General features: G+C 38.7%; 1 protein-coding gene across 2 annotated transcripts in view; it reads left to right on the top strand.

Annotated features, from left to right (window-relative positions):
* The window catches only part of FRY (FRY microtubule binding protein), a 255,784-nt gene that overhangs the window by 118,041 nt on the left and 123,940 nt on the right, over positions 1-13,803 (top strand). For both annotated transcript variants that reach the window (XM_054973031.1, XM_054973032.1), the window contains exons 12-18: positions 2,888-2,991; positions 3,965-4,073; positions 4,439-4,525; positions 5,938-6,109; positions 6,429-6,561; positions 7,550-7,657; positions 11,615-11,870. In XM_054973031.1, coding sequence (XP_054829006.1) covers positions 2,888-2,991; positions 3,965-4,073; positions 4,439-4,525; positions 5,938-6,109; positions 6,429-6,561; positions 7,550-7,657; positions 11,615-11,870 — 969 coding nt within the window. The remainder of the gene's footprint in view (positions 1-2,887; positions 2,992-3,964; positions 4,074-4,438; positions 4,526-5,937; positions 6,110-6,428; positions 6,562-7,549; positions 7,658-11,614; positions 11,871-13,803) is intronic.

Here is a 13,803-nt window from a genome sequence, read left to right as displayed (position 1 = left end):
ATAGAGCATCTGCTTTGTATGGAGAAGGTCTCAGGTTCAGTCTCCAGCACCTGTTAAAAGGATTCGGTAGCAAGTGACGTGAAACACCTCTGTCTGAGATCTTGGTCCCGACCACTTGGACTGATCTTAATAGATCAATGGTTTGAATTGATATAAGACAGGTTTTTTGTATCCATGTGGATAGTCATAAAATAGCAATATTGCTAAAACTAATAATGTTCTTACGAATGCATGCATGGGTGGCTTCTGGGAAACTCATGTATGCTTCCTTGAATTTCATGATGGAAGAAAGGTAGGAATAAAATAAATAAGAGAATGGATAAGGATTTCTCAGGAAATAGAGCAGAGCTAGAGAGTTCTGCTCCTCTTTTCAGACTTTGAATTGTACTTCATAGGGTCTTGTGTGTCTGCCACAGCCATAGATTTCGAAGGCAGGTTGTAGCCCTGAGCGTTGATACTTAACATTAAGTTCCACTGAAACCCTTGGGGCTACCTGGTAACTATGTTTAGAATCTGATGTTACATTGCTTAAATTATTTTAAAAGTGTAGTAGAAAACATAATAGAAAAGTTGTTGTGCAGAAAAAAATCTATTGCTGAAGGATTGGATAAAGTAACTGAAGAGAGAGTTTTGTTTATTTATTTATTTATTTATTCAACTCATACATGTTGATGTATGATTGGTAAGAAATACAGGTTAAGGGTCAATCTGATGGCAGTTTCATGTTCAGCTGTTTATCACAATTGTATGTTTTCTAAACAAAATGAATCTGCCATTTGAATTCAGTTTCTGTCCATTTTTAAAACTTGGGCTTAATTTGTTTGGTTTGTTTAATTAAAGTTCCCTACACTATTTGAATGTATTTATTCCTTTGAAGCTGTAACAATATTTGGATTGTATTAGTTAGTTCACACTGATCCTTTGTGTTAGTGTGATTGTCTGTTTGAATGCGCTAAGTTCAGTCTGTGTAGCACTAGTGGTGCCTCCAGCCGTGTCAGTATACTTGCAGTGCTTGGCAAACAACAGCTTTTTACTTTGGAAAGCTGCTTAATCAAAACTCAGGCTATTGTCATTTCAGCACCAGGAGTAGCAAAACAATGTGGAAGATATTCAGCAGTCTCAGTAAGACTCCTTTTTACATTTTTGGATCATGTGTGTTCCTGGGATAGTGCTCAAGTTAAAAGGCACATAACAAAGTCATGCAGCTCTATTAAGAAAGCTCAAAAGACCTTTTTGGTCTTCTCCCACTCTAAGAGAATCTAGTATTTATAGTTCTTAAGCTCCAGTTCATTACAACACAATTCTGTGCATGTTTGCTCAGAACAAGTTAGTCCTACTATGTTCAGTGGTGCTTATTCCCAGGTAAATGTTGACAGATGGCACACTTAATCAGTAACAGGTTTGTCCTCTACAGTAACTATCTTTTTAAGTTAATGTTACTGGGAGTTTGGGGGGCGGTATCGAGATTGTATTGGGACAAAATAGTAAGATAATGGATCAGAGGCAACAATTGTTGGTGTTCTTTTTATAAATATAAAGGTAATTAATTTATGCTAAAGAGTCTCACAGCTGTCTGTTGAAAAGGAATAATCAATATAAAGAGTCCAGTAGCACCTTTAAGACTAACCAACTTCATTGTAGCATAAGCTTTCGAGAACCACAGTTCTCTTCATCAGTTGCATGCATCTGACGAAGAGAACTGTGGCTCTTGAAAGCTTATGCTACAATAAAGTTGGTTAGTCTTAAAGGTGCTACTGTATTCTTTACTATTTTGCGACTACAGACTAACATGGCTAACTCTTCTGGATCTATGAATTAATATAAGAGTCACATACATGCAATGTGCTTGTGGCATAAGATACTGATGTTGGGGTGGCAAAATACTAAATCAGCTCAGTTATTTTCAGCTCAGTTGTTTACTTGCTTCGAGGGAGGGGGGAAAGCCTGCCAGGGTTAATAGTTCTTAAATGATATGTGCTTGCTTCTGTCTCACTAAGGAATTAGATTCCAAATTTATAGCATAAGCCACTAAGTTTGGATAGAGTGACAATGCAAAGGCAATGTTTGGTTGATCTGAGACTTCAGAAGGTATCCCCTGTGATTAAGGCAGTCCTCAACCCAAAACAAGTGAGTTGCTCACATACACTTCAGTGAAACAGGAGAGGCATCAACAGAATTGTTGTTCTATAACCAGAGGCACCTAGATTTATTTATTTATAGTCCACCTTGTAGGTAAAAGGCAGTGCAGCTTACCCCATTTGCATGCATCAGTGATAAAACTGCATGCCTTTCTGTGTTTATTTAAACTCTTGTGAACAGTGAACTAGAAACATCATTGCTCATACACACCTGACATTAGCCACCACCATTTCTGGGCATTACCTTGCACGTGTTCTGAGACCCATTCTCCAGCCCCTTTGTACACATGGCATTACCCTGCACCCCTTCATAATTGTTATATATTTAGCAGTGTAATCCTGTTTTTCAGTGGCCTTAGAAGGGTGCAGCTCTATTTAGGATTTCACTGCAAGTCTGTTATAATCAAATATTTACAACTCCACTAATTCCCAATAGGCTTATGATCCATATTTTGTAAATTCTCAGCCTTCATGGTTTTATAGATCCATCACGAAAAAGATGAACAGAATCCTTCCTGCCATTCCTGTGGTGTCAAAAGTCCTTGCAGTAAAACCATTGGCACACAGTTGTTTAAGGAAGCATTTAGAAATTCCGTTAAATATGTATGAATCTAAAGGTGGAATGTGTCTAGCCAGTTCTTTTGCAGTTGTTCTATATCTAGTAAATAAATTGAAGAGTTGAAGAGTTGAGAACGGAAGTAATTGAAAATTACTGTATACTTGTGGGTCTTCTTGTTTGTTTGTTTTAGAACAAGGATCCCAAAATGGCTCGCGTTGCACTGGAATCCCTTTACAGACTTCTGTGGGTTTACATGATTAGGATTAAATGTGAAAGCAATACAGCTACCCAAAGGTAAAATTTCTGCAATTTCACTTCCATTGAAATCAGGTTTCATTACTAAGGGATCATTTCATTTCCCATACAGTGGTCAGATGGTTTCATGAAAGTAACTTTGACCAAGATGAGATCCTTTCTGTAACCAATTTCCTCTTGTAATTTTACTGCACAAGATTTTTGAGAAGAAGAACCAAGATACTTTCTGAATCCCATTTTATGGCACTAAGAGAAGCAACTGAATTTTGAAAAATATGCAACTAAATATTCAACATTGCCATGTGATTTAATATGTTTAGTCTCACAGAGTGTGGAAGAAGAGTGGTAAGAACTCTTCTTGGAGTATAAAAAGGAACTCTCATACTGATATCTTAGATTCTACAACTGGTGTGTGTGTGTGTACATACTGTATACACACACACAATGTTACCTTTTTGATTTTTTTAGAAAACGGTTGAGATGGCTCACATCTAAAAGTAGTGGATCTGTGTTAGATAAAGTGGAGCTTTCCCACCTTCTGCTGTAACTTGCTCTGTTCCCCAGTATCATGAAGTGGTAATACGCAAATGAGGGCTTCCCACTCTTCTGCCAGCAGAAGTGCCTTCCAACAGCAGAAAAGGAAGATAGGCTCCAAACCCTAGTATGGATATTAGATTACACTTATGGCCAAAGGAGAAGTGATGGGACATGTCCTATTATTTATTTATGAATGTTCTTGTTTATATGTTAATAGAGGGCAAGGGAACTATCTTAGGGAAGCTTACTGTGCCATACCCTTACAACATTTGGAATGAATGATAGGCAGTTTGCTCCAAAAACTCTTTTTATTTGAGAAGGGGGGAGCAAAACTTTTCTTATCATTGAAGGCTGTCCTTCATCAGTGTTTTTCTACTAGGTTTTTCCCAAGCTATTTTCATATGTTTAAAGAAGATGATGCTTGGATTCCTTTCTAGGAATGGACCAGTGTTAATATTTTCTTTTTGTTTTACAGTCGGCTTATAACAATCATCACAACTCTTTTCCCGAAAGGTTCCCGAGGTGTAGTACCACGAGACATGCCTCTGAACATCTTTGTGAAAATTATACAGTTCATTGCACAGGTATGAAATATAGTAATAAATCCAAGCAATGAGCAATTCCTTACCCTCCTCCAAACAAATGTTTAAAAATTTCATATTGTGGTCACTTTTCCATATATCAATAATATATCACCACAAACGCTGACAAGCAAGCAAGTGTGGGGGAATCCCATCCATCCTTCCTACTTGCTCGTCCACAAGGCCATCCCGTGCAGTGCCACTGCTTCCGCCTACCTTGACATGCAGCTGTGACAGGTCTTGTTCCATCCTGCCTTGCCTGCCCCATATGCCTGCTTGCAGTGCCACCTGCCTCACGAACTCACCATTTTCATTGAGATTAATAGTTGTTGTGCAACAGATTTAATTCTAATTATTTTTCCCTGTAGGAACGTTTGGATTTTGCAATGAAGGAAATTATCTTTGATTTCCTTTGTGTTGGAAAACCAGCAAAAGCATTTAGTCTCAACCCGGAGGTATGATATCAATATTTTAAAATATATTTATCAAAACATTTATACCCTTACCCTCCCCTGCCCACAAACAGAATGGGAGCTTTACATTTTTGCAATATATAATTTACAGTATAGTGTGTGTTTGTGCATGCATCTATGCAAGAAAGATATTGAAGTGCTTTGCTGGGGCATGGAGACTCAACTCCTCATCTCTGCCATCTGTCCAGCCTTCAATTCCGTACAGTTTTTCTCCATGAATTCAGATACACACCACACAATACGACAATTACAACACCCTAGGAAACACAGGTGAAAAAGTTAGGACTATGCCATATGTCTAGATGTATCTTGGATATAGTCTTGGATAATTATTGGAATGTACTCAGTGATGTAATTAATAAATAGTTGAAGATGTATAATGATTCTATAAAATGACAGCAATCAATGATCAGTTCATTGCTCAAATGAGGTAATGCTGTGAGCTGAAAGGGGTTGAGACAATGGGATTATACATTCTCTTCTGCTCCCTTTCAACGCCCCTTAAATTGCTCAGTATAACCTCATCCTACCTATAAAACATGATGAATGCAAACAAATGTTCTCTTGGTTCTACTCTTATTTTACACTATGGACCCTACAAATCTCTTGCAAGTGCCAGCCTGCACATGGGCGAAATCAACAGCAGCCCATTCACAGACTTTCTCTGTGGTGGCCCCTACCCTATGGAACGGCCTGCCTGAGGAGGTCAGGAGAGCGCCTATGCTCTTGACTTTCCTCAAACAATGCAAAACCGAATTATTCAAAAAGGCTTTTTACTCAGATAGAAGGGCGTTATTGTAGGGAGGTTCCTAATAAGTTAGGAACCATAGACTTCACCATTATATTGCCTTACATATTATCTGTTGCTTTAAATATGTATTCTTATATACTACTTGTGCTTCATGTTGTCTGATATCAATTCCAGAATTGATTATGTTCTGATTCAGCAATTCTTCAACCCCATATTGAATCATTGCTAATGCTATGTCTTTGTAAACTTGTAAACATTGTTTATGGAAATGTCCTTGACACTGTATGGAAATGCTCTTGTCCTTGCTACTAATTGTACTAATCTTACGCTTCATATTCCGCCTTGAGTCTCAGTGAGAAAGGCAGACTATAAATGACATAAATAAATAAAGTCAGATGTTTGTCAAATCGATTCAGCATTGGCCCATGCCAAAGTCATACCTGCTCTAGAGTCTGTCAAAACGTCCTGTGTCCTGAGGAGCCTTGCTACTTCATACTGAAATTGACTGATTAGGAAGAGGAATTAATTTTGTACCTTTTAACTGAAATCTTTTTTCTCTTGAGATTGTGATTTTATGATACAAAATATAATACCATATTTAAAAATATATTGATTTTCATGTTGGTTTCTATTAAATATGCAGAGAATGAACATTGGCCTGAGAGCTTTCTTGGTCATTGCGGATAGTTTGCAGCAAAAAGACGGGGAGCCTCCAATGCCTGTTACAGGAGCTGTGATGCCTTCTGGGAATACATTACGTGTGAAGAAAACATACTTGAGCAAAACTCTCACAGAGGAGGAAGCTAAAATGATAGGCATGTAGCAGATGTGTTGTAACTGGTTTATCAATTTATAATACCAGCCATGCAGATAAATTCACAAAAGTTACTCCTTTTCAAAAAAAAAGTTGTAAGTGTCAATACTTAGATGCACTTCAAAAAATAATGTCAGGTTTTATAAACATAGATTTTTAAGAGCTGGATATTTGGGAATTGTAACATTTTTATAAGAAGATGAAAGTCATGTCTAAAAGAAGGAAGAAAAGCAGAAATGTTTGGAGAATTTAAAAAGTTGTTTTACTTTGATATTAATTTACATTCATATTTTCTTTTAAATGAAACTGTGCTTTTCTAGGCATGTCACTGTATTATTCTCAAGTAAGAAAAGCTGTAGACAACATACTGAGACATCTTGATAAAGAAGTTGGACGGTGCATGATGCTTACTAACATACAGATGTTGAACAAAGAACCTGAAGATATGATCACGTAAGTGTTATGTGGCAGATTATTTAATAGGAATTTAATTAGTTCATTGCTTCAAAAGAATCCTTATGCTTTCAATCATCCCAAATAAAATCACATCTAATCGTTGTTAAAACAGTTTTCTTGGATAAATGTCTTCTAAACTCTTCTATTTCCAAGTGAATCTGTATGTTAAATGAGAGATGTGTGTCGCAGTCTTCCACTTTTTTTCCTTTATTTTTTAAATGATTAACAGCTGCAGGAGTCTGTGAGTAACGACTTCAACATTCATCTCTTCTGCCCCTGGAGTGTCCTGTTTCATAAACTCTACTCAGCTTAAGATTCTTGTTGGATATAAACCTATGTTAGAAATCTGACTTTTCTAAAATATGGATCTACTGTACATAGAAGCCTTATGCCAGAATCATATTGTACAGGTTTCCTGATATCCCCAGTGTATGAGGGGGTGATGTTCATGGATGGATGGATAGATAGATAGTATGTACAGTATAAATGATCAACAAAACCTAAAACAAATGCTGGAAGGCCTTTATTGATTTATTTCTTGAAATTATTTCTAGATGATATTAAATTATTATGCCTTTTAAGATTTGTGCAAATATTAAAATGACTGTTAAAAACTCAATAAAACCAGCAACAATAATAGCATGAGAAATAAAAAATAACATATAAACAACATGATTAAATAGAAAACAATGGCAAAAGAAGTTCCATACATTAGGTGCTACTTCAGAGAATTCTCTGTCTCTCACAGCTACTTGGCTAATCTCAGTGAATATACAAAATGGGAACTCTGAAGTGCATCTTAATCCTCAGTCAAGTTTATATAGGAAACAGCATTCATAAGGTTTAATTTTTTTTCTCACATGTTTATGTTTACACGGTTTATTCCTCTTAGTAAAAAAACCCTTGTGATCTTGCTGTGTTTTTTATGTTTCTTTGTCATATTTGAGCATTATCTAATGATCAAGAAATTCTCTCTCTGTTTCAGTGGTGAAAGAAAGCCAAAAATTGACCTGTTTAGGACTTGTGTTGCTGCTATTCCACGTCTCCTTCCTGATGGAATGTCTAAACTAGAGCTTATTGACTTACTGTCAAGGTAAACTGTTTAAATGTTAAATGTTAAAACTGTTTAAGTGTTAAAAGACTAATCAGCACTGCTAATTGTAGTTATTCTGTAGTTGCTTTAACTGTTAGGCAAAAACTGCATGTTATGTGGGACATCCCTCAACATTATTAATATTAAGGTATCTGTGGCGGGCTACTAATAGGGTTTTAGTATAACTCTATAACTCTCTCACACGTAAATGCAATATACTCACTCATTCCAAGGTAGACGGAATATGTATTCAGTTCAGCTAAGGGTGGGGAGGTAAATGGCAATAAAAAGGATGAACTTTTCCCTTCCTCTTGCCCTACAGCCTCAACCCAGACTGGGTTGCCCCACAGTTACTTTTTAACATTAAAAAAGTCAGGAAATATGATCATGAGTCATGATCATATTTCCTGACTTTTTTAAGAAACAAGAAAATTCCCTCCCACTCAAACCAGCAGTTGAAAGAAATGTGACTCTTCACTGTATCTATAGTTTTTTCATGACTCTTCTACGTGTTTCAACCCCTTGAAAAAACTATAGGTACAGTGAAGATTCACATTTCTTTCAACTGCTGGTTTGAGTGGGAGGGAACTTTCTTGTTTTTAAAAGCAGTTTTTCATGAGTACCAGTGTTACCCTAAGCAGGAGGGCCCAGGCTAGCCCAGTTGCATCAGATCGTGGATGCTAACCAGGGTTGGCCCTATGTAGTTAGTACTTGGGAGACTCCAAGAAAATACAGAGTCCCTATACAGAAGCTGGCAATGGGAACCCACCTCTGTTTTTCTCATCTTTAAAACACTATGGGGCTGCCATAAGTCAACTGTGCCTTGATATCACTTTATACATGCATATGTGTGTTGCTGTTAAAGAAAAATTAAGGCACCTTTGGATTTTTGGAACTAGTTCACAGTTTTTTGAATCCTGGCCATATGGATGCATGTGGTGTTATAAGTGTACATGGTGCTTAACAGAGCAGATCAAGATGGTAGCTGTGTTTGTCTGTAGCAGTACAAAAGAGCAAGAGTCCAGTAGCACCTATAAGGCTAACAAAATTTGTGGTAGAGTATGAGCTTTCGTGAGCCACAGCTCACTTCTTTTTCAAGTTTTCTACTTAACAGATCATATTCTTAAGCAAAACACCAAAACGCCAAAGTCCCTTCTCCAAGGACCTTGCAACACAAATTAAGATGGGGAGAGATCATCTAACCCAGGGAGAAAAGGAAGAGAAAGACCAGGGCAACAAATGTTTCTTTTCAGGTTCACTCAGTATAGCCTTTCACCACCATTTAGGATATTATCTAATGAAATACATCCTTATGAAATGTCCTGTTGTTGGGAAACTGCCACTTTATGTGTGATGTTCTTTTACCTTCTTCTGTCTATACTAATATTCAAAAACAAAAGAGGAACCCACTGGCAAAGGTAAAGGTAACTAAGCAAGGTGAAAACACACCAGTAGGTGAATATACTAATATTCAGCAGTACTAATTTGTGATACGTCAACTCAAATACAACCTCCTAGCCATTTGTGTCAGCCCACTATGTTCTGGGTAAACTGTGTTTGGTGCCTGCTGAGGCCTGCAAAAAGAGAGATGTGCCTGTGAATAGATGACTTTGGGGCTCTTCATTTGATTTGTTGCATGTGGCCTCGTTGAGCTACACTTGAAGAAGGAATTTCATTAAATCATATGGGTCAAAATTTAAATGGCCATTCTTGAAAGACAGTCTTTCCGAATCACAAGGCTTGTGTGAAGAGCCTACTGCATTCCTTTGTGACCCTTCTGGCACTGATCTGCTAATATGCTTTCTCCATACTTCAAAGACAAATAGATTATTCTAGTCACAGTTCAGTGTGAAATGTTATGCTTACAGTATTTGTGTCTTTTGGCAGTTCCCAGCAAGATTTTGTACCTAAGCAGCTGGATGAAAATTTAAGGCAGCTGTCAAATGTCAACAGGTTTCATTTATTGCAGATTCTCAAAGGCAGTTCAGTCTACATGGGCTAAAGTGCAAAGAGATAAACATTTGCTTTTTCTTTGGGCTATTCTGATCTGAATAATCCTAAAAAGAAGATATCTATTTCCGTTAATATTCTGCCATAATTTGTACAGATGTTCTCTTGGGTGCCTCTTCTAGTAAGCCATTAAAAACAGACAAAGGCCAAAACAGCTATTGCATTTCATTTCAATTTTATCTCTAAGTGTGCCAATATCAGTTTCTGTATATTTCTCCCCACAGTTTTTCCCAATAATTGCAGGATTGGGGATTGGGTGGTTTTGTTAACAAATGCTGAATTTTCTACAACTGTACATACATATATTAATAATATGCAACAAAATTTAATATGTTATGCTGGAAAGGATCCAATACATGAGTCAACGTTGTCAGTAGTAAGGTTTAGCTTTAGCTAAATTAAATCGGCAGAAGAAAATTAGCAAAGTGAATAGGTGCAGGGATGTAATTTTGCAAATTTAGCATAATAAGTTTTTTTAAAATGTAGACAAGATATTGCTGTGGTGGATTCATTTGGAGGTGGTGGTGCTATCTTCATATTGGAGGAGTAAGCTCACCCCCTCCCCCAGTCTCTCCACTATAGCAGTAATGTAATAGGAATCAAGTTTTCCACTCAGATGTCCAGTTTGTGGTGTTCTTCCCATCAAAACATCAATAAATATATAATACAGTTTCTAAAAGTCAGCAGCATACATATTGCACAACCCAAACAGCAGTCCGTGCAGTGGAATGGCCAACTATTAGATGTTGATAAAACAGGGGGTAACACACACACACCCACATGGCAGGAGGCCGGTTTCATGGCCTATCCATCTCAACCACCATATGCCTGGCAGAACATTTCTGTCTTATAGGCCCGACAGGAAGATTCCTGCTGAACCTGGGTCTCCATAGACAGAGAGTTCCACGAGGCAGGAGCCAGAGCCGAGAATGCCTTGGTCCTAGTTGAGGCACGACAGATGTCTTTGGGACTGGGGACCACCAAAAGATGTTTGTCCATTGATCTAAGTGTCCTCTGGGGAACGCAGGGGAGAGGTGGTAGATATGGTGGTCCCAGTCCGCTAAGTGCTTTAAAGGTTAAGACCAAGACCTTGAACCTGATCCGGAATTCCACTGCGAGCCAGTGCAGCTGGCACAATACTGGTGTTATATGTGACTGGAACAGAGTTGTGGTCAAAACATGCACCACTGCATTCTGGACCAGCTGTAACTTCTGGAGCAGGCCAAGGAGTAGCCCAGCATAGAGAGAGTTACAGTAGTCCAATCTGGAGGTGACCATTGCATGGATCACTGTAGCTAGGTCTCAGGTCGAGAGGTAGGGGGGAAATTACCAAACTTGGTGGAGATGAAAAAACACCGATCTGGCAACTGCTGTGACCTGGGCCTCCATACATAAGCTTCTCAGCACTGGCACAGGTACAAGTGGTGCCCCATTGGGAGCTGGATCCCAGAACCTGACAACCCATGGCCCAGGTGCAGGACCTCTGTCTTAGTAGGATTCAGTTTCAGTTGGCTCTGCTTTAAGCATCCAGTAACAAGCTCCAGGGCCCTGGCCAAGTTAGCTGGGGTGGCACCCAGTCGGCTGTCCATCAACAGATAAAGTTGGCTGTCATCAGCATACTGATGACAGCCCAACCTGAAATTCCGTACCAACTGGGCAAGTGGGCACATATGGATGTTGAACAATTATTGTGTTGATTATTTTCTTTGTTTTTATTTTCTACCTTTTTGATGAATCACTTTGAAAGCTTTTAAATTAAAATGAAATTAATTGAAAAGAATTTAGAAATTTATAAAAGTAATGTAATACTCAGTGTTATTGCAAGAGATCATGAATAAAATTAAGAAAAGTTTAGCTCAAATTAACACTTGGGTAGTCTGTCTCTATAACAACCAAGTACTTAGCTAGTTGCTCATGTTTTTTTATACTCACTTTATTTTTACTCAGGTTGTCTATCCATATGGATGATGAACTTCGGCACATAGCTCAGAATTCACTCCAGGGTCTTCTAGTTGATTTTGTTGACTGGAGAGAAGATGTGCTTTTTGGCTTTACTAATTTCCTGCTGCGTGAAGTGAATGATACACATCAGAGCCTCTTGGACACCTCCTTGAAATTATTGTTACAGTTGTTAACACAATGGAAACTTATAATACACACTCCAGGAAAAGCCAGTGAACATGGAAAGGGCAGGTCATCAGAGGTGAGATTCCAAAAGTAGATGTGATCGTTCAAAACATATAAACTTTCTCTGTACCTTTTTGTGTTGTTTCCTTGACTTGTACTGAGATGGTTTAGCCAATATTATCTGTACCTTTGAATTCATAGATCAAGGCTGGAGTGAATGTGATGCCTTATTACATAAAGAGGCCTTTAGAAATAAAGTCTTTAGTTTGGTCTGTAATGGATATGCTTTGTTGCAATTGTACATAAAAATGCAATGTCTTTTTTCAGAGTCCCATTAGCAGTGTAACCCACAGCTTGTGCTTACAATTCTATCCATTCTATAAATAAATAAACATTATATTTAGGAGCAATACCATACAGTACAAAGATCTACATTATGGTGTATGTTTGGGGCCATATCATAAATTATATGCAGTGCTGGTGGTGGTGGTGGAGAGTACCCTCAAGTCAGAGTTGTGATGACCGCTGGTGGGGTTTTCATAGCAAGAGACTAACAGAGGTGGTTATATGCAATGGTAATAATAATAATAATAATAACATTCGATTTATAATACCGCCCTTCAGGACAACTTAATGCCCACTCAGAGCGGTTTACAAAGTGTTATTATTACCCCACAACAATCACCCTGTGAGGTGGGTGGGGCTAAGAGAGCTCAAGAGAACTGTGACTCGCCCAAGGTCACCCAGCTGGCTTTGTGGAGGAGTGGGGAATCAAACCCGGCTCTCCAGATTAGAGTCCCGTGCTCTTAACCACTACACCAAACTGGCTCTCAAACTGGTAAAAGCCATTAAACATCTCTTCTCTTGTATTTACTCACAATTATCTTTGCAATGTAATAATAATCATTTGCACTTATATCTTGCTTTTCTAGACAGATTAGTGTCTCACTCAGAGTGGTGAACAACTTAGTGTTATTATTATTCCTACAATACAGCTGGGGCTGAGAAAAGTGGCTTACCCAAGGCCACCTACTGAGCTCATAGCAGTAATGGGATTTGAACCAGTAGACTGCTGATTCTCAGCTGAACCACTTAACCACTGTGCTACAGACCATGATACATAAGGAATATGTATCATGGACAATGGTGCAGGGAAGAGCCCATTCCAGGGAGTGGAGGGAGGGAGGAGTGAGTCTAAAAGGCAGGATGTTGGTTTGGAATTTCCATAACTGTTTGAATGTCCATGGAAGGGATGAGCTTGGGGAAAGCTAGAAAAGGGAAAGAAGGCTTCAGGTTATAATCCTGTATCTCTGCATGATTCACTGTTCTGCCCTTGCCCCTTTTCGTTAAATCTGTGGTATGGTATGGTAATTTTGCTATGTCTCTTCCATAGTGACTAGATAATTAAATTACTCTTGATGCAGAGATGCAGCAGAATTGCCTCTAAAGATGGGCACGAACCGGAAAAAAACCCGAACCATGTGGTTCGTGGTTCGTCGCATTTCATGAACCATGAACTTTCACGAACCTGCCCCAATTCGCAAACTGGTTCGTTTGGTTCGTGAAAATGTCACATCCAGGTCAGCAGAAGGTCACTTCTGAGCCAGCAGAAGGCCACTTCCAGGTCAGCAGAAGATCTGCAGGAAGTCCATCCACTGTTGCCTAGGAAACTGATTGATCAGCACCAGGCTGTTTGCAGCGACAAACCAAAAAACGAACCAAATGAACCAGCCTACAGTTCGTAGCAGTTCATCAGAACTCGCAAACCGTGAACCAGCCTGGTTCGTCACGCACTTTGGTTCATGTTTCGGTTCGTGCCCATCTCTAATTGCCTCCCCTCAGATGAGATCTTTCATTGAGTCTCTGTATGATTCTCTGCTGTGGTTTTAGGGCTACCAGGCCTCCCACTCTGGTGGGAGGTATTGCACCAGAAGCTCTAGTTGCCTGCTGAGAGTGGCAGTGGAAGTAAAAGTTTAAATGATAATACTGGCTGCGTCGCTATTTCACTT

Source organism: Eublepharis macularius, chromosome 3 (assembly GCF_028583425.1).
Source record: "Eublepharis macularius isolate TG4126 chromosome 3, MPM_Emac_v1.0, whole genome shotgun sequence".
In the NCBI taxonomy this organism is placed as follows: domain Eukaryota; kingdom Metazoa; phylum Chordata; class Lepidosauria; order Squamata; family Eublepharidae; genus Eublepharis; species Eublepharis macularius.
Note: the sequence above shows the minus strand (reverse complement) of the source record. Positions and strands in the feature narration are given on the sequence as shown.